The sequence below is a fragment of the Palaemon carinicauda genome, chromosome 8, assembly GCF_036898095.1.
Source record: "Palaemon carinicauda isolate YSFRI2023 chromosome 8, ASM3689809v2, whole genome shotgun sequence".
Taxonomy (NCBI): Eukaryota; Metazoa; Arthropoda; class Malacostraca; order Decapoda; family Palaemonidae; genus Palaemon; species Palaemon carinicauda.
Genome location: NC_090732.1, coordinates 11,603,031 through 11,630,019, shown reverse-complemented (window position 1 = coordinate 11,630,019; position 26,989 = coordinate 11,603,031). Strand labels below are relative to the sequence as shown.

The 26,989-nt window shown below is 37.8% G+C and overlaps 1 protein-coding gene across 4 annotated transcripts in view; it reads left to right on the top strand.

The window, feature by feature from the left end:
- Positions 1–26,989, top strand: part of LOC137645653 (long-chain fatty acid transport protein 1-like) — a 169,678-nt gene that overhangs the window by 115,945 nt on the left and 26,744 nt on the right. For 2 of the 4 annotated variants that reach the window (XM_068378483.1, XM_068378486.1), the window contains exons 4-9: positions 2,622–2,747; positions 5,536–5,647; positions 6,002–6,085; positions 7,912–8,059; positions 18,403–18,604; positions 23,522–23,596. In XM_068378483.1, coding sequence (XP_068234584.1) covers positions 2,622–2,747; positions 5,536–5,647; positions 6,002–6,085; positions 7,912–8,059; positions 18,403–18,604; positions 23,522–23,596 — 747 coding nt within the window. Of the gene's footprint in view, positions 1–2,621; positions 2,748–5,535; positions 5,648–6,001; positions 6,086–7,911; positions 8,060–9,010; positions 9,213–18,402; positions 18,605–20,502; positions 20,705–23,521; positions 23,597–26,989 lie in introns of all 4 variants that reach the window. The other 2 variants (XM_068378485.1, XM_068378484.1) reach the window with 2 other exon arrangements.

Sequence of the window (26,989 nt, the reverse complement as noted above, 5' to 3'; positions counted from 1 at the left end):
TTGTTGTCTTTACATTTTCATTGAACATTAACATAGTTTTATTCATATTAGGCCTAACTTTCAATCCTACATTTCTGCTTTCCCTATTCAAATATGTCATCTTTTGTAATTCCTCCATGATTCACTAAACACATCTATGTCATTTGCAAATCTCAATTGGTTAAGGTATTACTAGTCAATATTACTTCCTACGTTTTCCCAATCTAAATTCTTAAAAAACTTCTTCTAGGCATACTGTGAATAATTTAGGAGATGGGTCTCCCTGTCTAACTTCTTTCTCCATCGGAATTTTCTCACTATCTTTATGTAGTTTTAGGATTGTTGTATTTCCTGTATACAGTAGATATCTTTAAGTGTTCTAACGTAAGATTCATCTGTTCCCTGTCTTTGAAAGGCTCTCATTACTGCTGAGGTTTTGACAGAAAATGCCATACATAGTGGTTTGTCATACTCTTGATTTTTTCCATTACCTGGTTAATTACATGCATCTGGTCATTCGTTGAATATCCACTCCTAAAGCCTGCTTGCTTTCCTGGTTGATTAAAGTCTAGCTATCTTTCTTTCTATTCAGCCTTATATGATTTTTGTAAATGTTTTATATAATACTGAGAGTAAACTTATTGGGCGGTATTTTTTCAGGCCTTTTGTCTCTCTCGCTTTGTGAATTAGTATAGTGATAATGTTTTTCCAAGCTTTAAGTATAGAGCATTCTTGTAGACATTTAATTTAAAGTTCAGCGAGTTTTACTACTATGAAATCTCCTCCATCTACTATCAAATCAATTGTTAGCCCATCTTCTGCTACTTTGTCTCTTTTCATGCCTTTTAATGCTTTCCTTACTTTTACTGTTACGTTTGGTACTGGTTCAGGTGTTTCATAATTTCTAATGGTAAAGTTATTTCTTATATCACTAGTGTATAGCATTGTATAGAAATCCTCTGCAATTTTTATCACTCCAACTCCATTGTTCATATTTCCAGTTTCATTTTCTAAAGCACACATCTGTTGCCGCCCTGTTCCAAGTCCTCTTTTCAACAATTTGCTGCTACAGTTCTTTGGAAAAGCAGGGTGCTACGATGCCTGGGGCTCCAACAGGGAAAATAATCCAGTTAAACAAAGAAAGAAATAAACTAATTATGAGAAGTAGGGAATGAAAAATACCAAACATCTTAAGATCAGTAAAGTTAAAATAGATCTATCATATTATTATTATTATTATTATTATTATTATTATTATTATTATTATTATTATTATTATTTGCTAAGCTGTAACCCTAGTTGGAAAAGCAGGATGATATAAGCCCAGGGGCTCCAACAGGGAAAATAGCCCAGTGAGGAAAGGAAACAAGGAAAAATAGAATATTTTAAGAAGAGTAACAACATTGAAATAAAAATTTGCTATATAAACTATAAAAACTAACAAAACAAGAGGAAGAGAAATGAGATAGAATAGTGTGCCTGAGTGTACCCTCAAGCAAGAGAACTCCAACCCAAGACAGTGGAAGACCATGGTACAGAGGCTATGGCACTATCCAAGACCAGAGAACAATGGTTTGATTTTGGAGTGTCCTTCTCCTAGAAGAGCTGCTTACCATAGCTAAAGTCTCTCTTCTATCCTTACCAAGAGGAAAGTAGCCTCTGAACAATTACGTGCAGTGGTTAACCCCTTGGGTGAAGAGGAATTGTTTGGTAATCCCAGTGTTGTCAAGTGTATGAGAATAGAGGAGAATCTGTAAAGAATAGGCCAGACTATTCGGTGTATGTGTAGGCAAAGGGAAAGAACCGTAACCAGAGAGAAGGATCCACTGTGGTACTGTCTGACCAGTCAAAGGACCCCATAACTCTCTAGCGGTAGTATCTCAATGGGCGGCTGGTGCCCTGGCCAACCTACTACTGTAACGGTAAAATAGATCTATCGTACGTAAATTATGAAGAGAGACTCGTGTCACATTGTTCATCATAAAAACATTTACTGCAAGTTTGAATTTCTAAAGTTCCTCTCATTCAAGGGCATGATTAGGAAGATCATTTCACAATCTGGTCATAGCTGGAATAAAACTTTTAGAATACAATGTAGTGTTGAGCCTTATGATGGAGAAGGCAAGACTGTTAGAATTAACTGCATACCTTGTAGTACATACAGGATGGTACTGTCTGGGAAGATATAATGCAAAGGATGGTCAGAATTATGAAAAATCTCACGCAACATATATATATATATATATATATATATATATATATATATATATATATATATACACACATATATATATATATATATATATATATATATATATATACACACATATATATATATATATATATATATATATATACATATATATATATATATATATATATATATACATATATATATATATATATATATATATATATATATATTTATATTATGTATGCATCATCTTCACTGGTACAACATCATTATTCTTCATGCAAATATGAATTGTTTTACTATCTGTAGTCAAGAAATTGCTAGTTAAAAATTAGTCATTCACAAAAGTGATCCAGTGAAATTGTTTAATAAGATGAAATCTTTTATTACTTTCACTTAAATGCACAAATTGTTCTAATACACTTTTTTTTTTTTTTTACTTTTTCAGGTTGATGAATACAGCAATCGTGTGGGTAATTATTTTGCCTCCAGAGGAATCAAACATGGCGATGCTGTGGCAATATTCAAAGAGAACTCTGTGGAGTATGTTTGTCTATGGCTAGGTCTCTGCAAAGTAAGTATGATGCTTCCGTTTACTGGATAACTCTTACGCTCTATAGTTGTGTTTTTTATCACTGTTTTCTCATGTCATATATATATTTTTTCATTTATTGTCTTTCTTGCTTACTGATTACTATAAAGGAAAATTGTTTATATACGAATTAAAATCTTATTTTATCTGCATAAGCATTATCATTACATTAATTTCATACAAACGACAAGCTAAGTGCAGACAATGTTTAGAATAGCAAAAAGGAACTTTTGATAAAATTTACTATTCTTATACTTAACTGCTATTCATATTTCATTGTTTTTGAAGCTTGACTTTTATCGATGCTAACTGCCCAAAATTAAAATAAATACTGTTTTCTTCCCTTCAAGAATAAGAAAGCTTTTATCCTTCAAAGTTTTGCAAGAAAACCATGTGAACCCTTAAAAAAAGATTTTCTTGACTATACCTTGAAGACGCTATTGATGTCAGTTTTTTTTTTTTTATGGTGTCAGTTAGTTGTATTCCTTATCAGATAATTACGTGATGGTTAGAATTATGTTCAGATATTAATGTTACTAGCTTTGGTGAAACCAATTGAATTTCACACGATCATTGATCGTACTATTATGCCTTTGGAAGGGTGTGTGAGAGAAGGAAGTTGAGAGTTAATGTGGGTAAGAGTAAGGTTATGAGATGTACGAGAAGGGAAGATGGTGCAAGGTTGAATGTCATGTTGAATGGAGAGTTACTTGAGGAGGTGGATCAGTTTAAGTACTTGGGGTCTGTTGTTGCTGCAAATGGTGGAGTGGAAGCAGATGTACGTCAGAGAGTGAATGAAGGTTGCAAAGTGTTGGGGGCAGTTAAGGGAGTAGTAAAAAATAGAGGGTTGGGCATGAATGTAAAGAGAGTTCTATATGAGAAAGTGATTGTACCAACTGTGATGTATGGATCGGAGTTGTGGGGAATGAAAGTGATGGAGAGACAAAAATTGAATGTGTTTGAGATGAAGTGTCTGAGGAGTATGGCTGGTGTATCTCGAGTAGATAGGGTTAGGAACGAAGTGGTGAGGGTGAGAACGGGTGTAAGAAATGAGTTAGCGGCTAGAGTGGATATGAATGTGTTGAGGTGGTTTGGCCATGTGTAGAGAATGGAAAATGGCTGTCTGCTAAAGAAGGTGATGAATGCAAGAGTTGATGGGAGAAGTACAAGAGGAAGGCCAAGGTTTGGGTGGATGGATGGTGTGAAGAAAGCTCTGGGTGATAGGAGGATAGATGTGAGAGAGGCAAGAGAGCGTGCTAGAAATAGGAATGAATGGCGAGCGATTGTGACGCAGTTCCGGTAGGCCCTGCTGCTTCCTCCGGTGCCTTAGATGACCGCGGAGGTAGCAGCAGTAGGGGACTCAGCAGTATGAAGCTTCATCTGTGGTGGAAATGTGGGAGGTTGGGCTGTGGCACCCTAGCAGTACCAGCTGAACTCGGCTGAGTTCCTGGTTAGGCTGGAGGAACGTAGAGAGTAGAGGTCCCCTTTTTTGTTTTGTTTCTTGTTGTTGTCGGCTACCCCCCAAAATTGGGGGAAGTGCCTTTGGTATATGTATGTGACCATTCTTATCAGCTATTTTTGTTACTAGCTTTGGTGCAACCAATTGAATTTCACACTACTATGCCTTTTACCATTTTTATCATTTTAAAATCTTCCTTATAGATTGGTGATATTTATCTTTGTCCAATAGAGATTTATACATATACATTACCAAGAACAAGTATAAGTAGTTTTTTGTATCCATGTGATAACTTATGACACTTGTTACAAGAAATACAGTCCCTTTTTGTATCTTGAAATTAGTTATTAGAACATTTGGTAGCATGATGACTGGCAAAATATCTCTAGCTGGATTTAGTGTTCATTTGATAAGAACTTTGTGGTAAATTTAATAGATTTTTAGCACATTTTAGATTTTAAATACTATGAATGTAGAGATGTTGAATAATATTATCGGATTTTAAGTTACAATTTATGATTTACAAGTGACCAGAGACACTCTTTGAGAGCTTTACTAGCAATAGAGCAAATGGTCCCTCCCGTTGGATGGATCCTAGGTAAGTGGGATAGTGATCAGCTACCTGTCACCGCCCCCTTACATTTTCAATTATGGTATCCTTATGATGGAGATCTTTTAATTTTACGTTACTTCCTGTTTTCTAAAGAATTTAGACTTACACCTAAAAATCCTCACAAGACTCAAGTTTACTGTCTTTGTGGAATTTTTTTTTACTTTTAACAAGAAATTTATATATATGCACAGATGATTTGCAGGTTTTTTATGTACCATTCATGTGCATTTCGTTTTAAATGTCAGGGATTTGGCAAATCAAATCCTCCCCATCTGAATTGAGATTTAGCTGCACAAGTTATAAATTTCTTACAAACAAATTGTGTTTTTCTTGAAAAACAAATAATTAAGTTTACCCTTAGTGCAAACCCATAACTTTTACTAAGCGATCCTCCTCTCTGCCCCACATTCCAAATGTCAAATGGTAGCTGCTCGAATAATGATATGAGCTATTGTCTTCGAGTCCCTGTTGGCCTTATGGCAAATGCACACGGGGCACTAGACAGAGATTGTAAACTCTTATCTTCTTCCCTTCGAAGTAGGTTTGTTTGAAGAACACTAATGCAAGGAAGACACTGTAAGTGTCATGTAAGATTGTATTGGAAAGGTGTTTAATGTATTTCTTTTCCAGAAGAAAATTCTTTATTATGATGATTTATGATATCAGTAAAGACATTTTCTCTTTTTTTTTTTTTTTAGATTGGAGCAGTTCCAGCTTTGATAAATTATAACCTTAGGGATGATCCTTTGATGCATTGTATCAAGATTGCAAATTGCAAAGCAATTATATACGGGAAGGAACAACAATCGGGTAAGACATTTTAAATGTATTATTATTTATGAAAATTTTTTATTTCATATATTTATTTGTGAAGGTTCCTGCTATGTTTGTCATTAACAAATATCTAAGTCAGATGTAGCCTTTGATTTTCTCCTTAAAACAATATACACAGGCACCACTAGCCCCCGTTCAAGTGGTAGACAAGAGTCTGAATTTTTAAATGCCCATTCATGTAGCTGTAGGTTTATCAAGAGGGCATGTATAATTTCTGTGAAATGCTGAAAGGAAATGCTGTTTTTTGATATAGCATTAGTATTAGATAAAATGTGTTCTGACCTGCAATGAATTTGTCTATTGATTATAAAACTCTCCTGTTTATTTCAGCTGTGAATGAATTAAAAGATGAAGAAATCAGCAGTCTTCCCCATTATATTACAAATGCTTCGTCGGAGGAGATAAAAGTTAAAGGTGAATATTTTTTAAAAGTTTTCTGGCGCTTTAGAATGATTATATCCATTTGTAAGTGCCCAGGTCTCTGCTGTAGGGCAAAATAGTTTATGTATATGTTATAAATTTTAGGTGTGTTCAGTAATGGGAGATACATGTTTCTGAGAAGTATAGAAATAATTTTCCTATTTATCCAATCTGTAACCAATCTTATATTGTCCCCTTAATAACCCGTGAATAGCACATCATTTTTCATTGCTGTTTGTTACCAAGTTAACAGATGTTACACCTATTTCAAGGTGTACCATTCTGCCGTAACACGGTCTAATTCATTGTACTGAAATGTATTTCGCAAGGTCAACGGTCCTATCTAGTAAATAGATTTATTTGTAAATTTTCTTTCTTCATACGTAGTGACTTGCATCATCATATCCTAATAAAGAAAAGGCCTAACTTTATCCAAGACATCATTCATTAAAAGAATTACCATTTGAGTTTGTATTTAATGAAGTTTTTTGCAATCTCTTTAAGCAACAGCATAATTTGTTAAAGTCCTCCCTATGACTCACATTTATATCACCTTGCACAATATGGCTGGTGATGATGTGATTATTTTGTTAAGTAAAGTATGTCCTCTGAAACGTATGAATTTTGACAAGTAAGAATTTTGCCGCAGTATATTTTACTTATAGAATGCAATTACTGTTTTTCAGTGAATATTTATAAGTCAAAATAAAAGGGGTTTTGATGAAGGAAAAACTTATTTTTGCGGAGGTGCTGTGTGGTCTTCAAGTACTTTTTTCTGAAAGGGTAGAGCAGGGAATCCAGTATGACATAAAGTTACTAAAGAAATATTGTCATCTCTGCTCTAGGGCCAGTGTTCCAACATGCCAAGCTTGGACTGAGTGTGTGTAAGGGAGACTTGAGGTTTTTGGCTTTATTGAACCCATAACAGCACTCCAGTGCTGAAATTCATCTGACATATTGACGCTCACTTCATGAGGGAAAACTTCTGGAGAAGAAGCTAGAGGCTGTCATTATGCTTCTGTTTAAACCTATGTCTGTTTCATCCTAGCTGGTAACTGGAGCCGAACCATGGTTTGAAAGCTCCTCGCTGACTGGCTGTTGGTTCAGGCATTCTCTCCTCCCGCTTACCAATGACGAAACAAAACATTACATTTGTCCGCAGTACATGAGGTTCATTTTTGCTTTATACCTCACTTAGTATGCATAATATATACCTGATTAAAGGTAGATGATAAGTATTACCTTGAAAAAAATATCAATGTCTTAAAAAGATATACGAAAAAATACTAGTTAAGTGAAACGAGCACTGAAAATTTTTTTTACAACTTTTTTTATATGCTATTTTTTTAATTACAAATGTTATGCAAACATAAATGAAATACGTGCGCCACAAAGGAAAAAATAAAAATTGAGTAGTGAAATATTTTGATGACGACAGGTGATTGTATGTGGGCGGGATGCTTCGACGAAGTTACCAAAATTTGCAGCGGTATTACGGTACAAAGCCAAAGATTTTATCATTAAGTTCTTGGAGATCACACCGCACATTAACAACAAAATCATCCTTAGTTTTTATTGCCTATTATCCGATGTATTCCTCAACCACAGGGGTGTTGGATAAGGTTTTACCATTTATTGATGATTTATTGAATTATCAATATTTGTAGCTAGTTTTCCACCAAAGTAATTTTTTAACCGATGATTTTTATCAGTATATTTTACACTATTTTTGTACTAATTATAACTAATGCTATATTTTTGAATTTCAAGATGTACTTGAATGTATAAAATATTAATATATTTCATATTTTCATTGTTAGATGGTGTGAATCTTGATGCAGCCTTGGCCACAGCAGATAACAGTACTCCCCCACAATTAAAAAATGTTGGTTTTGTCGACAAAATGGTCTACATTTATACGTCAGGAACAACTGGTTTGCCAAAGGCTGCTGTGATCAAACATTCAAGGTAAGGAAGAAAAAGTACAGTACCTACTGTACATAATTTAAGTGCAAAATTTTGTAATTGAGGTTCTTTTTCATTATATTTCAGATATTTTTGCTTTACTCAATATCAAATCAAATAACATTTTGGAGCCTTTCAAATACAAAATGATTTTCTTGTTGTTTCATGATTTACCCTTGGTATGATTCAATTTTAAATAGCTATGTTACAGTCATAATAAAAACAATTTCATTATTCTTAATTTCTAATGTTTGTTTAGCTTCATTCATCTTTAGATAGTAGATATGTCACAGGGTAAATTTTGAAGTGCATTATCCTGGTCATGCATTATTGATTGATAACATGGAGTTCTACCTACTATAAAGTTTGCTTAGTTATTCCTGTTGTAGAGAAACTAATGAGAGGGTACAAGCCTTAACTTTAATGACAGTGGTAATGAACCCATGTCAAGGTTTGGCTAGAGTGACACCACTGATCATGACCCTGTGGGAAAAAACATCTTTATACTGGTTTTAATCCCTCTCCCTACCTTACACTCACAAAGAGGAACTCCACACACAAACAGAAAACTGTTTGTACAGTGTATAATACAGTACTTAGTATATACAGTATACTGTTCTTGTTGTATTAAATCAACTGATATATTGCGTAAGATTAAATGTAATTTGAGTTGTAAGTTGAATTGAACTAATGTGTAGATGAAATTTAGCTTAGCCAAACCCAGGGAATTTGCATCAAAGGAATACAAGGAAAATATATGTATTTGATGAAATTGGTACCAAGTACAGAAAAGCATTGAAATTCAAGTGTCTGTTGACATCATCATGGTGATCATTATAATTGTTGATTAATTTAATTTGCTCAGTATTTTTATACTGTAATTAGATTCTCTAATTGATTTTTTTGTATTATTTTTTTGAAGCTATGTGCAAATTTTGTCTTTTGTCCTACCAGAGGTATTTTAGCAGTATTGGCAGGAGAAGTAATGATTGGATTTACGACTTCTGATGTTGTTTACTCTCCACTACCTCTTTATCACTTGGCATCAGGGATATTGGGTTCTGGCCAGGCTCTGTTAGGGGGAATGTCAGTGGTTTTGAAAAAGAAATTTTCTGTCTCACTCTACTGGAAAGACTGTCAAAAATATGGGGTTACGGTAAGAGATCCGTAATATGTCTAGGGTAATCTTGGGAGGCTTTTGTTCAGGATAAATTGTTTTGTGCCATCAGTCCTGTAGCTGGCAAATTACTTGAAACTGTATCAAAAGTTTTGGTCTTATCTGTGTTATCTGCCTCAATTAATTTGTTGAGAAATAAATTCTTTATATTTTCCAAAGCAAAAGATAGAGTTATTGAAGTTGCAATGAAATTGTTATATAGTACATTTCATTGCTCATATCTATATTGGATTAAAATGGTGTGTGTTATTAGAATTGGGTTGAAGTGGTTTTTATAACTCCTTAGTTGTTCCGTTTTTGTCACTGTTTATGTGTGGTCTAAGCATATCAACTTGTTTTGGGTTTTTTTTTTTTTTAAATATTTATGTATATAATTATTTGTTAATTTAATGAGATTAATCTATTTTAGTAACAAGTTGCTTTAATTTAATTTTTCTAGTTTTTCTACATATAACCATTATACACTATAAATGTAGAATTCTCCTTTTACATATACAGTAGTGTATAAGGTACGGTAATTTTTTTTATATGTAATAATGTGACACAGTTCCGATAGCCCTTGCTGCTTCCTCCGGTCACCTTGGTGAACACTTGTAGCAGCAGTAGGGAGTTCAGCATATATCACTCAAACTCGGCTGAATCTCTTGTCAGGCTGGGAGGAGCTAAGAGAAGAAAATTCCCCTTTGTTCTATTTTTTTTCTTTTATTTTGCTATCCCCAAAATTGGGGTAAGTGTCTTAGTATATAGATAAATTGATATTTTTCAATATTAATCTTACCCGATAATCATGTAGCTGTCAACTCCGTTGCCCGACAGAATTCTACGGAAGGGATACGCCAGCGATCGCTATACAAGAGGGGGGTGTACTCACCAGCGCCACCTGTGGCCAGGTACTGCAGTACTTCTTGTTGACACCACCTCAATTTTTCCTCTGTCGTGCTTCCGGCAAGACCTACATGGATACGCTTATAATTTTGGAGTCTTTGTTCACGGTTTTGGTGAAGTATTGCTCTGAGATTTCAGCTTTCGCTATACAGGAAGCTTTTCCCTTAGCTTAGATAGCTTTTGGATTAATTTTGATTTATGGTTTAATGATCTTTAGCTTTATTTTGGAATCCCCCTTGACTGTTCTTTGATTCAAGATGTCCGACCATTCTCAAGCTCCTCCCCAAAGACGATGTAGGACTTGTATTAGGCGGCTTCCGAAGGCCTCGGTTGATCCTCACACCGTTTGTTCCGACTGTAGGGGAAAATCCTGTCAGTTGGAAGATCGATGTGAGGAATGTGCCGGACTTTCGGAACTTGATTTTATTCGATTCCTTAAGTATACCACTAAGTTAGAGAGAGAGAGAGTTAGGAGGAGTTCGGCTCGCTCTTTACTTTATTCCTCCCCCCATGATCCTCAACCTTTTCCTCACCCTGTAGTGGCTACCCCCGAACCTACTATTAGTGCTCAGCCTGATATGTCAGATGTTTTACGTGCTATTCAGGCTTTAGGTGATAAAGTGGAGTCGGTAGTGAGTGACCACAAGTTCCTTTTGGCAGACGTCAAGGAACTTAAAGTGAAAAGTGCAGTGGGAAGTGGTAGTGCCAGTGCTGTGCCTAGTGCTAGTGTCAGTGTCAGTGCTGCGCGTGAGGATACTTCTGTGCGTGCCAGTCGTCCTCCCAGTCCGGGACCTCTTGCAAGCTCCCAAGCCCAGGGGAGAAGCAATGTCGAAGGGCAAAAGGGTTCGGCAGGCCTTGATCGGCGCACAGTAGTATCCTCAGTGGTTGCGGGCGTATCTTATAGAGATCGTCACTTCCACTCTCAGACGATTGAGCCCTTTAGATCCTCGTCTGCAGAAGATTTTTCGGGGAGAAAACGCTGGACTCAGGCCTCAAGACCTCTTAAGCGTAAAGTCCAGACCGCGCGAGTCCAACAGCCAGGGTGTAGCCATTGGGCTAGCTCGGACTCGCCGCAGTCATCAGGTGACTGCACGCCTCCTAAGAGAGGCAAGGTGCTGCCTCAACAGACCTCAACTTCTGTTAAAGCTATGCCTCAACAGACCTCAACTTCTGCTGATCCTAAGATGGCTTTGCTGCAGACTATGCAGTCGCAGCTTGCGGTGTTGATGCGGGAGTTTCAGGCAGAGAAGGTTAATACACCTCCTCCTGCGAGCGCTCCTCCTCCTCAGCGCAGTACAATCTGCCAGACGTATGAGGTTGAGGTTCCTCAAGCTACCTCCATGCGTGAGCTGCCGCGTTGGGAGTTGCCAGATACCAGCACTGTGCAGCAACCTCCACTTTCTTTGAGGCAGGAGCCTCTTACCACGCAGCAACCTCCTCAACAATGGGGACAGGAACCTTATGCTTTACAACCTCCTCTACCCTTGAGGCAGGAGTATCTTGCTTTACCTCCATCCTCGAGGCAGCAACCCCTTGAGGTACGACAACCTCTACCATCCTTGAGGCAGCCACCTCAACTCTCGCAGCAGCCACCTCCACTTTCCTCGAGGCGAGAACCTCAACTCTCGAGGCAAGCACCTCAAGAACCTCAACTCGTGAGACAAGAGCCTCTCTCTGCGCAACCACCTCAACCCTTGCAGCAAGCGCAACTCTTGAGGCAGGAACCTCATGCTATGAGTCAGCCACCTCAACGCATGCACCTGCCACTTTCTCCTCAGCTTGAGCCTCTTCCCATTCAACTTGAACCGCAGTCTATGCAGCATGAGCCTCATGCTTTACTACAGTCGCCTCTCACCACGCTTGCTCCTCAGACCTCCGCAGAACCTCCTTCATCCCAGCCTCAGGACTTTGTCATTACCAGCCCTCATCCTCTTCAACAGAGACTTGAGGATGAATCCGCAAGTGCGCATGCACCCGCTCTTCAGGATTCAGCCATTCAGCAGACCGCTTTAACTTTACCTCTCGCTTCTCAACCCTCAGGTGATGAGGTTTCTGAGGATGAAGCTGCTCACCTGGATGATCCTTCATCTGACGTGGAGGAACCCAAGTCTTTGCCACCCTCCATCAACTTTCGCAAGGTTCTGGCTCTGTTCAGAGAACTTTACCCGGATCACTTTGTGTCTGCTACCCCTCGCTCTCCTCCATCCGAGTTCTCTCTAGGCATGCAACCTGTTAAGTCTGCCTACACTAAGCTCGTCTTCGCTAGATCTTCAAAGAGAGCTTTGAGAATGTTAGGGGATTGGTTGCAGTCCAAGCAGCAACTGGGAAAGACGTCTTTTATGTTTCCACCACCTAAGCTGACGTCTAAGGCGGGCGTCTGGTATGCCACAGGAGAGGAACCAGGCTTGGGGGTCCCTGCCTCTGCCCAGGCTGACTTCTCAAGTTTGGTTGACTCTCCACGAAGGTCAGCTATGAGACGCTCTAAGGTCTGCTGGACCTTCTCTGACCTGGACCACTTCTTGAAGGGAGTCTTTCGCGCCTTTGAAATTTTTAATTTTCTCGATTGGTGCCTGGGGGCCTTGAGCAAGAAGACTGCCCCATCTGACAGAGACTCGGCCATGTTGATCATGTCCTGTATGGACAAGGCAATTCGCGATGGTTCCGGCGAACTTGCCTCTATGTTTGTATCGGGAGTCCTCAAGAAAAGGGAACAGCTTTGCTCCTTCCTTTCCACTGGTATCACCTCTTGCCAAAGGTCGCAGTTACTTTTTGCTCCTCTTTCTAAGTTCCTGTTTCCTGAGGATCTTATCAAGGAATTGTCTGCGGCTCTCATTCAGAAGGACACGCATGATCTTGTGGCCTCTTCAGCACGGAAGGCTAAGATTGCTCCTTCAGTTCCTAGAACTTACCGCACCCCAGTGGCTGATTCTCCTGCTACTAGATTTATTCCGCCCTTTCGTGGCAGAGCCCCCAGCCGAGGAGGTACCCGTCCAGACGGTCACAGGGGCAGGTCCAAGAAAGGTATCAAGTCTTCGAAAGGCAAACACTGACTCTCCTCCTCTCCAGACAGCTGTAGGAGCCAGACTCAAGATCTTCTGGCAAGCTTGGGAAAGAAGAGGTGCAGACGCCCAGTCTGTCAAGTGGCTAAGGGAGGGTTACAAGATACCATTCTGCCGCAATCCCCCTCTGACCACTTCTCCCATCAACCTCTCTCCCAACTACAAGGAAAAGGACAAGAGGCTAGCGTTACATCAAGAGGTGTCGCTTCTGTTACAGAAGGAGGCAGTGGTGATAGTCCGGGACCATCAATCCCCGGGCTTCTACAACCGTCTCTTTCTGGTGGCCAAGAAGACAGGAGGTTGGAGACCGGTGCTGGACGTCAGTGCTCTCAATGCTTATGTCACCAAGCAGACGTTCACTATGGAGACGACGAAGTCGGTCCTAGCAGCGGTCAGGCAGGAGGACTGGATGGTCTCGTTGGATCTGAAAGACGCTTACTTTCACGTCCCCATTCATCCAGACTCCCAACCTTTTCTGAGATTCGTTTTTGGAAAGGTTGTGTACCAATTCCAAGCCCTGTGTTTTGGCCTAAGCACGGCACCTATGGTGTTCACGCGACTGATGAGGAATCTTGCGAAATTCCTCCACTTGGCGGACATCAGAGCCTCCCTTTATTTAGACGACTGGCTGTTAAGAGCCCCCACAAGTCGTCGCTGTCTGGAGAGTCTCAATTGGACTTTGGACTTGACCAAGGAACTGGGTCTTTTGGTCAACTTAGAAAAGTCCCAGCTTATTCCTTCCCAAACCATCGTTTACCTGGGAATGGAGATTCGGAGTCAAGCTTTTCGGGCTTTTCCGTCGGCCCCAAGAATCAACCAAGCCCTAGAGTGCATTCTGAGCATGCTGAAGAGGAACAGATGCTCGGTGAGACAGTGGATGAGTCTAACAGGGACCCTGTCATCGTTAGCCCTGTTCACCGAGTTAGGGAGACTCCACCTCCGCCCCCTTCAATTCCATCTAGCAGCTCACTGGGACAAGGATTTGACGCTGGAAGCGGTCTCTATTCCTGTTACCAAAGAGATGAAGACTACTCTCATGTGGTGGAAGAGCAACATCCTTCTCAAGGAGGGTCTCTCGTTAGCTGTTCAGACCCCCAATCTTCATCTCTTTTCGGACGCATCAGACTCGGGCTGGGGCGCGACCTTGGACGGACAGGAATGCTCGGGGACATGGAACAAGGAACAGGAAACGCTTCACATCAATTGCAAGGAGTTGTTGGCAGTAAATCTGGCTTTAATGAACTTCAAGTCCCTCCTGCTAAACAAGGTGGTGGAGGTGAACTCCGACAACACCACAGCCTTGGCATACATCTCCAAGCAGGGAGGGACTCATTCGAAGAAGCTATACGAGATCGCAAGGGACCTCCTCATTTGGTCAAGAAGTCTAAACCTCAAGCTGGTAACGAGATTCATTCAGGGCAATATGAATGTCTCGGCAGATCGCCTCAGCAGGAAGGGTCAGGTCATCCCCACAGAATGGACCCTTCACAAGGACGTGTGCAACAGACTTTGGACCTTGTGGGGTCAGCCAACGATAGATCTGTTTGCCACCTCCATGACCAAGAGGCTCCCATTGTACTGTTCCCCAATTCCAGACCCGGCAGCAGTTCACGTGGATGCTTTTCTGCTGGATTGGTCCCATCTCGATCTTTATGCATTCCCGCCGTTCAAGATCATCAACAGAGTTATCCCGAAGTTCGTCTCCCACGAAGGGACACGGCTGACGTTGGTTGCTCCCCTTTGGCCTGCAAGAGAATGGTTCACAGAGGTACTGCAATGGCTGGTCGACGTTCCCAGGACTCTCCCTCTAAGAGTGGACCTTCTACGTCAACCTCACGTAAAGAAGGTACACCCAAGCCTCCACGCTCTTCGTCTGACTGCCTTCAGACTATCGAAAGACTCTCTAGAGCTAGAGGCTTTTCGAAGGAGGCAGCCAGAGCGATTGCCAGAGCAAGGAGGATTTCCACTCGTAGAGTCTATCAATCCAAGTGGGAAGTCTTCCGAAGCTGGTGCAGAGCCAATGCAGTTTCCTCTACCAATACCTCTGTAACCCAAGTTGCTGACTTCCTGTTACATCTTAGGAATGTTAGATCTCTTTCGGCTCCTACGATCAAAGGGTACAGAAGTATGTTGGCATCAGTTTTCCGCCACAGAGGCTTGGATCTTTCTTCCAACAAGGATCTACAGGACATCCTTAAGTCTTTCGAGACCTCTAAAGAACGTCGCTTGTCCACTCCAGGCTGGAATCTAGACGTAGTCTTAAGGTTCCTGATGTCTCCTAGATTTGAACCTCTCCAGTCAGCCTCTTTCAAAGACCTTACTCTCAAAACTCTTTTCCTCGTCTGCCTTGCAACAGTCAAAAGAGTTAGTGAGGTTCACGCCTTCAGCAGGAACATAGGATTCACATCCGAAACAGCAACATGTTCCTTACAGCTCGGGTTTTTAGCAAAAAATGAACTTCCTTCACGTCCTTGGCCTAGATCGTTCGAAATTCCTAGCCTCTCCAACATGGTGGGTAACGAGCTAGAGAGAGTTCTTTGCCCTGTCAGAGCTCTAAAGTATTATCTTAAAAGGTCAAAACCTATACGAGGACAATCAGAAGCCTTATGGTGTGCCATCAAGAAACTTTCGATGCCTATGTCCAAAAACGCAGTTTCGTATTACATAAGGCTTCTGATTAGAGAAGCTCATTCTCACATGAAGGATGAAGACCTTGCTTTGCTGAAGGTAAGGACCCACGAAGTGAGAGCTGTAGCTACTTCGATGGCCTTCAAACAGAACCGTTCTCTGCAGAGTATTATGGATGCAACCTATTGGAGGAGCAAGTCAGTGTTTGCATCATTTTATCTCAAAGATGTCCAGTCTCTTTACGAGAACTGCTACACCCTGGGACCATTCGTAGCAGCGAGTGCAGTAGTAGGTGAGGGCTCAGCCACTACATTCCCTTAATCCCATAACCTTTTTTTTAACCTTTCTCTTGAATGCTTTTATTGTTGTTTTTGGGTTGTTACGGTAGGCTAAGAAGCCTTCCGCATCCTAGTTGATTTGGCGGGTGGTCAATTCGTTCTTGAGAAGCGCCTAGGTTAGAGGTTTTGTAGAGGTCCTTTAGTATGGGTTGCAGCCCTTGATACTTCAGCACCTTAGAGTTGTTCAGCCTCCTAAGAGGAACGCTGCGCTCAGTAAGGAAGACGAACTTATTAAAGGCAGAGTAATGGTTCAAGTCGACTTCCTTACCAGGTACTTATAATTTCATTGTTATTTTGAATAACTGATAATATGAAATACGGGATACTTAGCTTCTTGATATACATGTACACTGGTTTTCACCCACCTCCCTGGGTGTGAATCAGCTACATGATTATCGGGTAAGATTAATATTGAAAAATGTTATTTTCATTAGTAAAATAAATTTTTGAATATACTTACCCGATAATCATGATTTAATTGACCCACCCTTCCTCCCCATAGAGAACCAGTGGACCGAGGAAAAATTGAGGTGGTGTCAACAAGAAGTACTGCAGTACCTGGCCACAGGTGGCGCTGGTGAGTACACCCCCCTCTTGTATAGCGATCGCTGGCGTATCCCTTCCGTAGAATTCTGTCGGGCAACGGAGTTGACAGCTACATGATTATTGGGTAAGTATATTCAAAAATTTATTTTACTAATGAAAATAACATTTTTAAAAGACTCTGATCCATGGGCTGGATCAGGAATGTGGTGCTCAATGATAAGAATTTTCTTTGTACTCCCTTATACTGTACAGTACAATGGATCGATCGTGTGGCCTCCGGCATTGTCTATTAGAATTACTTTAAAATCAAGTCATTTTTAGGCAAGAAATAGTTGGACTCTGGGGGTGGATCACAAAAATTAAAGTGTTATACAATAGATGGACCTTAAGTAATTGGCTGATATATAGAACCGCTAGGCAAAACTTGAGTTCGTCAGGGGTTCAAAACAGGGAAGCTTAGGTTAGAAGTACTTCCTTACCCAAAGACTTCTAAGCCTTCTTAGATTCCCAAACAAAACAAAAGTAGTAAAAGCTTATGAAGCTCACTACTATTAACCCCAAAAAGGTCAAAAATAGCTTGAGTGGTATTTCAACAACATCCCTGTGTGAATAACTATCCTAGGCTTTTCTGGATTTTCCACTAAACTAAATGTCAATTTACTTTTAAATTTGGGAATATAAAAGCGGACAGCAACCAGCTGACCATAACTCAAGAAGAGGAACCTTTAGCAAAACGATTAATCAAAACACACAGTTCTGTGCTTGGAACACTTTAATGTGGCATGAACTATTTGATAAGCAATCAAGAGTAATTGTAGAATAAGACAGTCTCTATAAAAATGTATAAATAATGTAAAACCACCACAAAACATTATCCAGGAAAGTGGGTAGAACAGTGTTCTTAAGACATGAACACGAGAAAACTTGAAAAGACAAAGAAACTATGGCGTACCCGTGGATATAGGGTTGCCATCGGCCAGCAGATTAACTCTATACTGTACTTAAGGAAATAAAACAGGAATTTTTTTTATTTATGGTTAGACATAGGTATTTAACCAGCTTTGAGAGAGAACCACTATGAATATCAAGCGAGTTTCAAAGAAATGAAATATAAGAAAGGTCTGCTTTATGTTAAATAAAAGAAATCTATTAATGTAATCTAAAGTAAAATCTCAAACGATATAAAGCTAGGCTATCTAAATTCTGATTAATGTAGAATTTTGTTTACGCTAATGTTAGCCTTGTCTTTGAAACTGATGTCAATAAATGCGTAGTGTATGTTGACTTGGTTTTTTCATGGATCATCTTTTTTACTTACTCTGTAATCTTTAAGAATCGAGCAGGGAATTAACAGTGAGTATGAGTTTCTTCAGCAAACTTCAGAAAAAACTTAATCAAATTTCTTTAGACAGTTGGTAAGCACTTAGGATAATAACCTGAAAATGTTGATTCTCTAGATACCTTATGCTTACCGTTTATGTGACTGCAAGTCTTGTTTACAGTTATCTAAGAGAAAATTCAATAAGTAAATCTTGTAATAACTTTCAACCTATTTAGCTGGTAATGAATATCGAGTACTAGAGTAAGATCATAGTTTGCCTGTTTGACTATTTTAAAAGGTAAGGAATGTACTGTATAGAGATACCAAAGTATTTGTTTATCATGTTTCATGTGATTTTTGTTAGATCAATAAAGATTATCTTTGGTTAACAGGGCAGCCTTTGCAGCTATTGGGATGAGGACTATGATCGGTGTAACATCTTCTGATATCATTTATGACCCTCTACCCTTGTACCATACTGCTGGGGGTATCCTAGGGGTAGGACAAACTCTTTTACAGGGAAATTCAACTGTTATAAGACGGAAATTTTCGGTCTCCCAATACTGGTTGGACTGTATGAAGTATGGGTGTACGGTAAGGATTATGACTGAACTTTGCATAGGATTATAGTATTAACACACCAACAGTTGGGTCTGATGACTGTTGGAATAGTTTTAGAGGTTCTTTGAATAGGTAGGTTAAAGTGACTTCAAAAACTATCCATTGGATTGGTTTTCAGAATTGTTGCTTAAGTGATGGAAATTGGCATGCCGCAACTTTAACTGGAATATGTATTGAAACATCCATTTTTTCTTTTATCTCTCTGGTATACCTCTAGTAATGTATATTCTTGATAATTATCAGGTGACTTGAAAGCAAGAAAGTTGATTTTGCTTTTAACTTAGGTGTTGGGCAGCTTGATTTCGGTGATGAAGCATTTTATCTGTTTTACTAACAATTTGCATATCCATCATGATCTTGTACTGACATAGAGCAGAATTAGTTTTAAGGTTGCAGGTACAGTATGTGAAGCTTATGTTCATGTTATTTCTGTGATCCTTGTTCTTTGCACAGCATATGCAAAATATTCATTGAGCATACAGTATCTTTATGTAACTTCATCAAACACTCCGTGTCTGTTTGAGTCCCAGTCATGCAATGGATCAGCAGGCGGGTGGGAGGTTTCCGTTCCAGGGGTATTTATTTTCATTAAGGAGTACAAGAACACCCACGTGCTATAGATCAAGTGTTGGCATGTCGATCAGTGCTTAAGGTTTAGGAAATAATAAATTTCCTGTGCATGCCCTAGAATAATTTTACTTTTGTATTAAGTGTGCAGCAAAAATCTTTAGTGAATCAAGAATGTACTTTAAATTGCCGAAAGAAACAGTTTATGTGGAGTAATTGAACCATCTGACAATAGAATATATTTACCGATGGTTGACTAAATCATTTCCTTTTACACCCCCTCTCTCTCTCTCTCTCTCTCTCTCTCTCTCTCTCTCTCTCTTTCTCTCTCTCTTTCTCTCTCTCTCTCTCTTCTCTCTCTCTCTCTCTCTCTCTCTCTCTCTCTCTCTCTCTCTCTCTCTCTCTCTCTCTCTCTCTCTAAGAAAGTGAAAGGATACTTTGCAAAGATGCCTACAGAACATTTAGATTCACAGTCTGAGTGTCTTTGGAAGATCATACAACCAGTGAGGGCATTACAGAAAGATGATGATGTTCAGCAACTGGAAAGATGACCGACTTAAAATATTGGGCAGGATGAAGGCCATTAAAAAGTCCCCCAAAATTATGGAAAATTTAATGGACAAAGACCTAAGCCAAATTGGAATTCAGCCAAATACTGTAGTCGAAAAATCAAGAGGTTCTAAGAACATATGTCAGACCCCACGTGGGAAAATATGATGTCAGTGTTTGCGGAAGGTATTTAGAGAACTTCATCCTGGAACTTAAGGAGAGTTTCTTAACACCCTTCAAGGCCCCATTTCCCAAATATGCATTTTGTAATTAAGTAATCCTCTGATTGCCATGGTAAAATGAATATTTCTTTCCCTCTTCTATCAGTCTTTAGAATTATTTTTTTCTTTGGCTCTTATTCTCTTCCAGCATTTAAAAACAGATTCTATTCAGTTCATTCTATTATTTCCCCCAGTCCTGGGCCAGCGAAGGTATTTATTTTACAATTCCAATCATTCCCTGCAATTTTTAAAAGGTATTATACAATGCATAAGATATTATTGCTTGTATTTGTATATGTTAGGAATGGATTATCCTAGACAGAGTATACGATGTACATTAGATTGAAGTTCAATCATGGAATATTCCTAATGTTAATTTTTCTCAAGTTCTTTATGAGTTGATTCGGCATTAATCCTGTTCTGTTTTCCAAAATCTAAAATATTTTGGTTTTCTCAAGAACACTACATGTGTGATAGATAAATCGATTGAGCATTTTTAAGTTCTAATGGGAATAAATTTTTTCCATATGATAGGTTTTCATTTATGACTGCCGGTGTGTATTATGTTGTGGCCCTTAATCCGGATGAGGTGATTTACGACCCTCTCCCCCTGTACCACACTGCGGGAGGTATGCTTGGTGTGGGTCAGGCACTCCTCTTTGGCTGTTCCACAGTCCTTAAAAACAAGTTCTCTGCATCTAAATATTGGTCAGATGTCCAAAAGTATAAGGCTACGGTAGGAGTCTTTATAGAGCATGGTGTATTAGAAAACCTTAATTTTTTTTTGCAAGCTTGAGTTGTAGTGTGTATGAAGATATTTAGATCTTTAGTTCTAGCTTGAAAGAAAGTTTTAAAAGCTTTATTTCTTTAGTTTTGGAGATGTTGTTCTACAATTCTTTGAGCTTTTTGCTGCATAAATTTAGGTAGATATTGTTAGCTTAGTTTGAATTTTGAAAATAACTTCCAAAGTTTAGCAATGTTTTATTTGCATGATGTATGGTACAAAATAATATTCAATTTATAAATCTTGCTGTATTAAAGGTTCTCTTGATTATAATTAGCCATTGTACATTTTTTAGTATTTCAGCTATTGCAATCTTTTTCACATGGTGCATTTTATTATTAAGTTTATTATGAATATATGGATTCATAATACTGAAAACTATAAGGGAAATCAACAACAATGAAGATCTGTTAGTCAATGAAAAAGAAGGTTTTCCAAAAAACAAGGAAGTTACAGTTCATCTAACCAGTTAAGGAAAGTGCAGACTGATATTTAAAAATTTGGAAGAATTATGGGTAATTTATTAACATGAGACAAATACCGAAAACAAGAAATATAACGGCGAAATAAGAGTTGAAATGAACGTATTTCAGGAGCAAACATCCCGAGAAGTTATTTGCTTGATGGACTTGCAAGGAAGGTCTTTATTACCAGTTTTGCCACAAGAGACACTGAAAAGAGGGATAACATGGGCAGATATGTTTCTTACTGCTCTATAGGTGTGCTAGGAAGCTGCTGAGTGTGTATACTGTACTGTCTATATATAGTATATATGAGTGTGTAGATAAATAAATTATTAGATAGATTGATAGATATACATATGCTAAGAACAAAGGAGTGATGATCTAGGGGAGTAAGCCTTCTACATTTTGAACTCTTAAAGATGTCTAATAAGGAAAACATACTAGAAAAAATATTTCCACATACTGTATATCTAATCTTGAGAAAAATCTCAAGTATTTCAGCCATTCCCAAACTTGCCTAGAATACTTAATTTTTTAGAGATTGAATGTTTCTTCAATTTTCATATCTTGTCTTTATACAATGATGACACAGCCTGATAATCTTGAAATAGAACCATCCATTCACCCAAGTGGGAAAAACTTACCAAGGACATTCCCCATTTCTTCATCCCAAAATGAAGATAGAATGTTCTAAACATGGCCATTACCTTCTAAGTGATAAATTTTCCTCCAGTTAGGAATAATCTCTCTCTGATGAGATATTGCTTCCTGCTGGGTTGCTCTGGGTCTTCTTCTTTAGGTTAGTGGTTGTGGGGCACCGTCTTATTTTAGATGTTCTCCTACTTCCTCTATAATCATACTGCCACCTTTCCTTTTCACCTCAGTACCTAATGGGTGAAGGGGATGGTCACATCTCAGATGTAAGGTCAAAGCTCCCTTGACACAAGCAAAGAGAACATACTCATTGGCAGCTAGACTTACAATAGTCTATTTTTTTTATTTAGATATGGATACACACTTGAAGCAGCATCTATTTGACATAGCAACTTTAGTGTATGGGGTAAATTATCTTCAGAGATTTATTTCTAGTACAGGTACACAGGACTGTCGTCATCATCACCTTGAATTATATTACTGATTGGTTATAAATACCCTAATTATTGAAAGAGAAAGGGATGGGCTATAGTTAATTCATTTGATTTATATCTTTTGTAAATGTAACTAACTAAAAAAGGGAAAGGATTTCAACTTGAAAAGATGAAAATATTTTCAGGTAAAAAAACACACCAAAGCAGGCATTTTAAATCGCTCTTATGAAAAAAAAAATATTAGTAAAGTTGTACATACAGGTGACCTGCTTGTGCCATTTACAAATATATTTATGCAGAAAGCATAATACTTGTACTTAGAAAGTATTTTGTTATCCTATCTCAAATTCATAGTACAATACATGCTTCCTCCATTTTTTTTTTTTTAGAAACCGCATTTGTTTGACCTACCCTAATCAGCTATAAATGGTACTTTTTTAAAACATTTATGAAATAATGAAAGATAAAAAGTTAGAGATTAGAAATTTAACTTTTGAAAAGTATAGAGGGAATGCCTTTAACCTTAAACAAATACTGGTTTGATCTTTGTTCTTTTTGCCAAGTAATGTATTATGATTTATAACGACAAGTGTCATGAGTTTTTAGTACATTAATATAAGCAGCTTGAGATATTAAAATCTTTCCTTTTAATATCTATTATTTCTGTAGTGATTGTTGTGTGATTTAGAATTCCACTTTTTGATTTTACAAAGTATGTTTTAGTTTTTTTCATTTTGTTTCCTTCAAATTTTTTTATTAATTTTGTGTTTTTTTCCTAAGCTACTATGAAAACTAGTGAGGAAACTATTTTATGGTGTTACTTTGTCTTATACTGTTTGTGTATTTCCTAGTTTCCTCGCATGAATAGATTTTTGCTGTAAATAGGGGCTTTTGTAGTTTCTTTAGTTGTATTTTGTTCTGTAGTATATGTTTAACTTTGCATCTTGTAATTTTATTGCATGGCTCTTTATGTTAGTTTAGTTTTAATATAATATAATTTCAGTTATTTCTTAACTCATACTTAATAATATGGATTGCATTAAAACAAACATATCCATGATGATAGAAGTCTAATTTTGTTCAAGGAGTTTTGCTTGTCATTTGAGATTTTGTTGAATAGAATATTGTTCATTTTTAAGAAATGATTTTTATGAAAATACAATATGCTTTTTAGAGTTATATATGATTAAAATGCTATCTATTTCCACTTCTGGTAGGCTGCCCAGTACATTGGAGAAATATGCCGCTATCTCCTGACAGTTCCAGAGAAACCAGAGGATAAGCAACACAAGGTAATAATAGTAAAAACGATATCATAAGGGTTTCACTCATTTTTTTTTTCTTGGTTGGTTATATAGTAACCCGGTAACCGTAGTCTTATTTTAGCTGAATTTTATTATTTGAATGACATATCCTGATGTTCAGTAGATGACACCCTCTAGATGGAACAGATTCAACCACTTAGGGAATGGGACGTTCAAGTACTTTACTTGCTTACTTTGACAGCTGTTTTTCCTGTCCTTTACAGCAGCGGTTCCCTACTCTCTACAGGAGCTCCACTGTCATTTTATCTTGTTCGTTCAGTTAAAGTAGTTGCACAGTCGACATATTCACCAATTGATATGATTCCAATAAATCACTAAATGCTAAAGCATCAAGATTTGATGCGTCATCCATCCAAAGATTTAAGTCTCTACAAATAACTAATTTATTTTTCTCCCTGATAATCATCTCAGTGAGTTCACCAAATTCTTCAAAGAAAATACTGGCACTTGTTCTCGGAGGTTTATAAACTGTTACAATGGATATTTTTTTTTTTTTTTTTTTGCGTAAAGTTTATGTAGGTGCCAGTCTATTGGGTAACACTTTTCCTTCCATTCCATACCATCTTAGGACAGCAGAATTTAGTGCCTTACAAATATATTTTAATCTGGTGTCTGTCATGTCCTCTTTGGAAGTGGGAGCAGCAGGGAGATCCCAGTATGTCACTTCAGCAATGGAAAATATACTATTTAAGCTTACTAGACTTTACAGAACTTTGTTAAAACAAAATTTGAGACAAGACACTACATGTTGGCTGCGTGCTATCTGTAGAAGGTCTAGGTAGAGAAGTTCCTATATAACTATCCTCTTAGTAAGTAATTTAATTGAACAAACTACACAGTTGTAAGAAAATCCAGAGAAGACATATTTTTCAAATTAATTGAACTAAAAATTAAACAAAATGGAGGATGGGTCATGCTCTACTATTGCTTGCATCATAAAAACTGAAAAGACAAAAAAGATACTGGTACACTTTAGATTCACCTCTTGCCATTTATGGCTAGATGTCACGTTACTTTACTAGAGGTGTAAGCTGGTTAGAAAGAAAGAAAATAGGATTTTTTTTATACTTTATTATCGGGGTAAATGTTGATAAATTTTAACTAACAGAAGAGAAGCAATATAAATACCCCTTATATTGCAGCTTAAAGAACTGGAGATGGTAACCTCTGTCCAATATCTACCCTCAATTATATCGAATCCTCAGAAGAGTGCTTTAAAATACACAGACCACCAAGTTCTTTTTAATAAGTGATATAAGTATTCTAATGACCTCCCTTATTAAGAAATCTGATCCTCTCTTCATTCCTAAAACCCACAATGTGAGAAAAATTACTTCCTCATTGGTATTTTTTGGTAATATGCAATTTTAGGACATCCAGAGCTTCATGGGTTGGTCTGAGCATAGAATCTTTTAAAGATGCTACCTGAAACAATTCCAAGCAGCGCAACATGCATGCATGGTAGTCTGCTTGTTCATGGCACCTATAAGGGTAAATCAGATTGAAGAGGGGAACATTAACCAGGCCATTCAACTGAAGCGTAATGATAGACATCTAGCTTCTTCCCCAGAGTTTTCTGAGATAATTGTCTGACTTTTTAGTTTTTCTTCTCACTCATATATCCATGATCTAGTTGCTTGTTTGGGTGGAGACAATTTTTCCTTTATGGTACACGAGTTTACTCAGTTATAGACTGTGGTACTGTATTAGTCCCTAGAGACCACACAGCACATTAACCAAAAAATATGAGTTTTGAGGAAGAAAAAGCCTGTTTTTGAGGAGGTACTGTGTAGTTTTCAAGACTCTACCTCCTCCCTATCCTCGTGTATTATGGAAGATGAGGTCTTGGTGCAAATTAGCACACATGTACTATTGTCTCCAGTAGTATTATTTCTCAGTAATGACGTGTCATTGGTTGCCAGATGAATTTCAGCATTGAAGGTAATATGACAGGTTTAAGATAACCTAAACCTGTGGGACTCCTTTGTACATATTGAGTCCGTGTTTTGTACATTGAAACACTATTCCTAGAGCGGGGAGACTATATTTCTTCTGGTAATTTTGTCACATTGGATTCCCTGTTCCAGTCTATTATAAAGACCTTGGATACCACACAGCACCTCCCCAAAAACAGGGTTATGCTTCATCAAAACTACTTTTCTGTTACAGTATATAATTTATTTTTATCCCAGGCTGAGAAATTATATTTATGTTATGTAACATTCTGCTTCAAAAAGGAGACTGTCAGATTGACAGTTCTTTCATTTATGTACATGAATATATATTTTGTACAGTGGTTGTTATAGGAAGTACTGCAGTCTAATTAAAATACCCAATTCATTAATTTCCTTCAGGGAGAAAACAATGTTTCAAAAAATTACCTTGCCTAATCTCAGATAATGGTTTTAATAATAATGAGGATCATAATGATAAGTCCCAAGAAATACATTTGGTAAAATTGAAACTTTAATACAGGTAAGTCCATGATTAACAGGTAACAGATAATCTGACATCTTTAATCCAGTTATGGGAAGCTATCAGAATTTGATGATTACAATAAAATAATTGGCATCTGGCATCATTGAAGCTTTAAAACTGCTGGATTGTTAATTATGCAGAGATATTTGGGAGTTGTTTTACTTCCTTTAAATGAAACAACAAAGGCCATAAGCCCACCTCACTAAAAAATAAACACAACTATTGTTAATGTAAACTAAACTATACAGTATACATAATCATATTGAATTTATTTATTACTAGGTTCAGAAAGTTTATGCATATGTATGGTCTTGATGCAGTACTGCAGCAACTGACGCTATACTACATGGCACAATATCAAGATACAAATAACGATAAGCTAAGACAACATAAAATAAACAAGGAACTTGTGCATATGGTTTTGAGCGTGTAACCAAATGCACGTACGTAAGCTCAGTTTTTATTTTTCATTATATATTTATTTCAATCATTTTACATTTGATACTTTCTTATTCATATTAAGAGAAACACAATATATATGATGAGCTACAGTAGTTAGAGATATAATTACAGTATATCTATTTTTAGGGAGTCAGAGGTGTCTCACAAAATTATCTCCCATAGTCTGGCAGACTCTTTAATTCGGCTCTTGAACCAAATGTGGTGGAATATCGATAGTGTACTTAGTAATTGCTTTATTGTATTCTAAATATGGAACACAAGTCTGGATAGAACTGCAAGCAGATCAACAAATACAGAGTAAATGACCCAGTTTGCCACCAGGGTACCTGAGAAAATAAGGTGCTGTACAATCACACTGACTATCATGAGAATTCTTCTTGTATAGTATCTGGGATTTGCTTAATGAGGAAGGGATGGGTT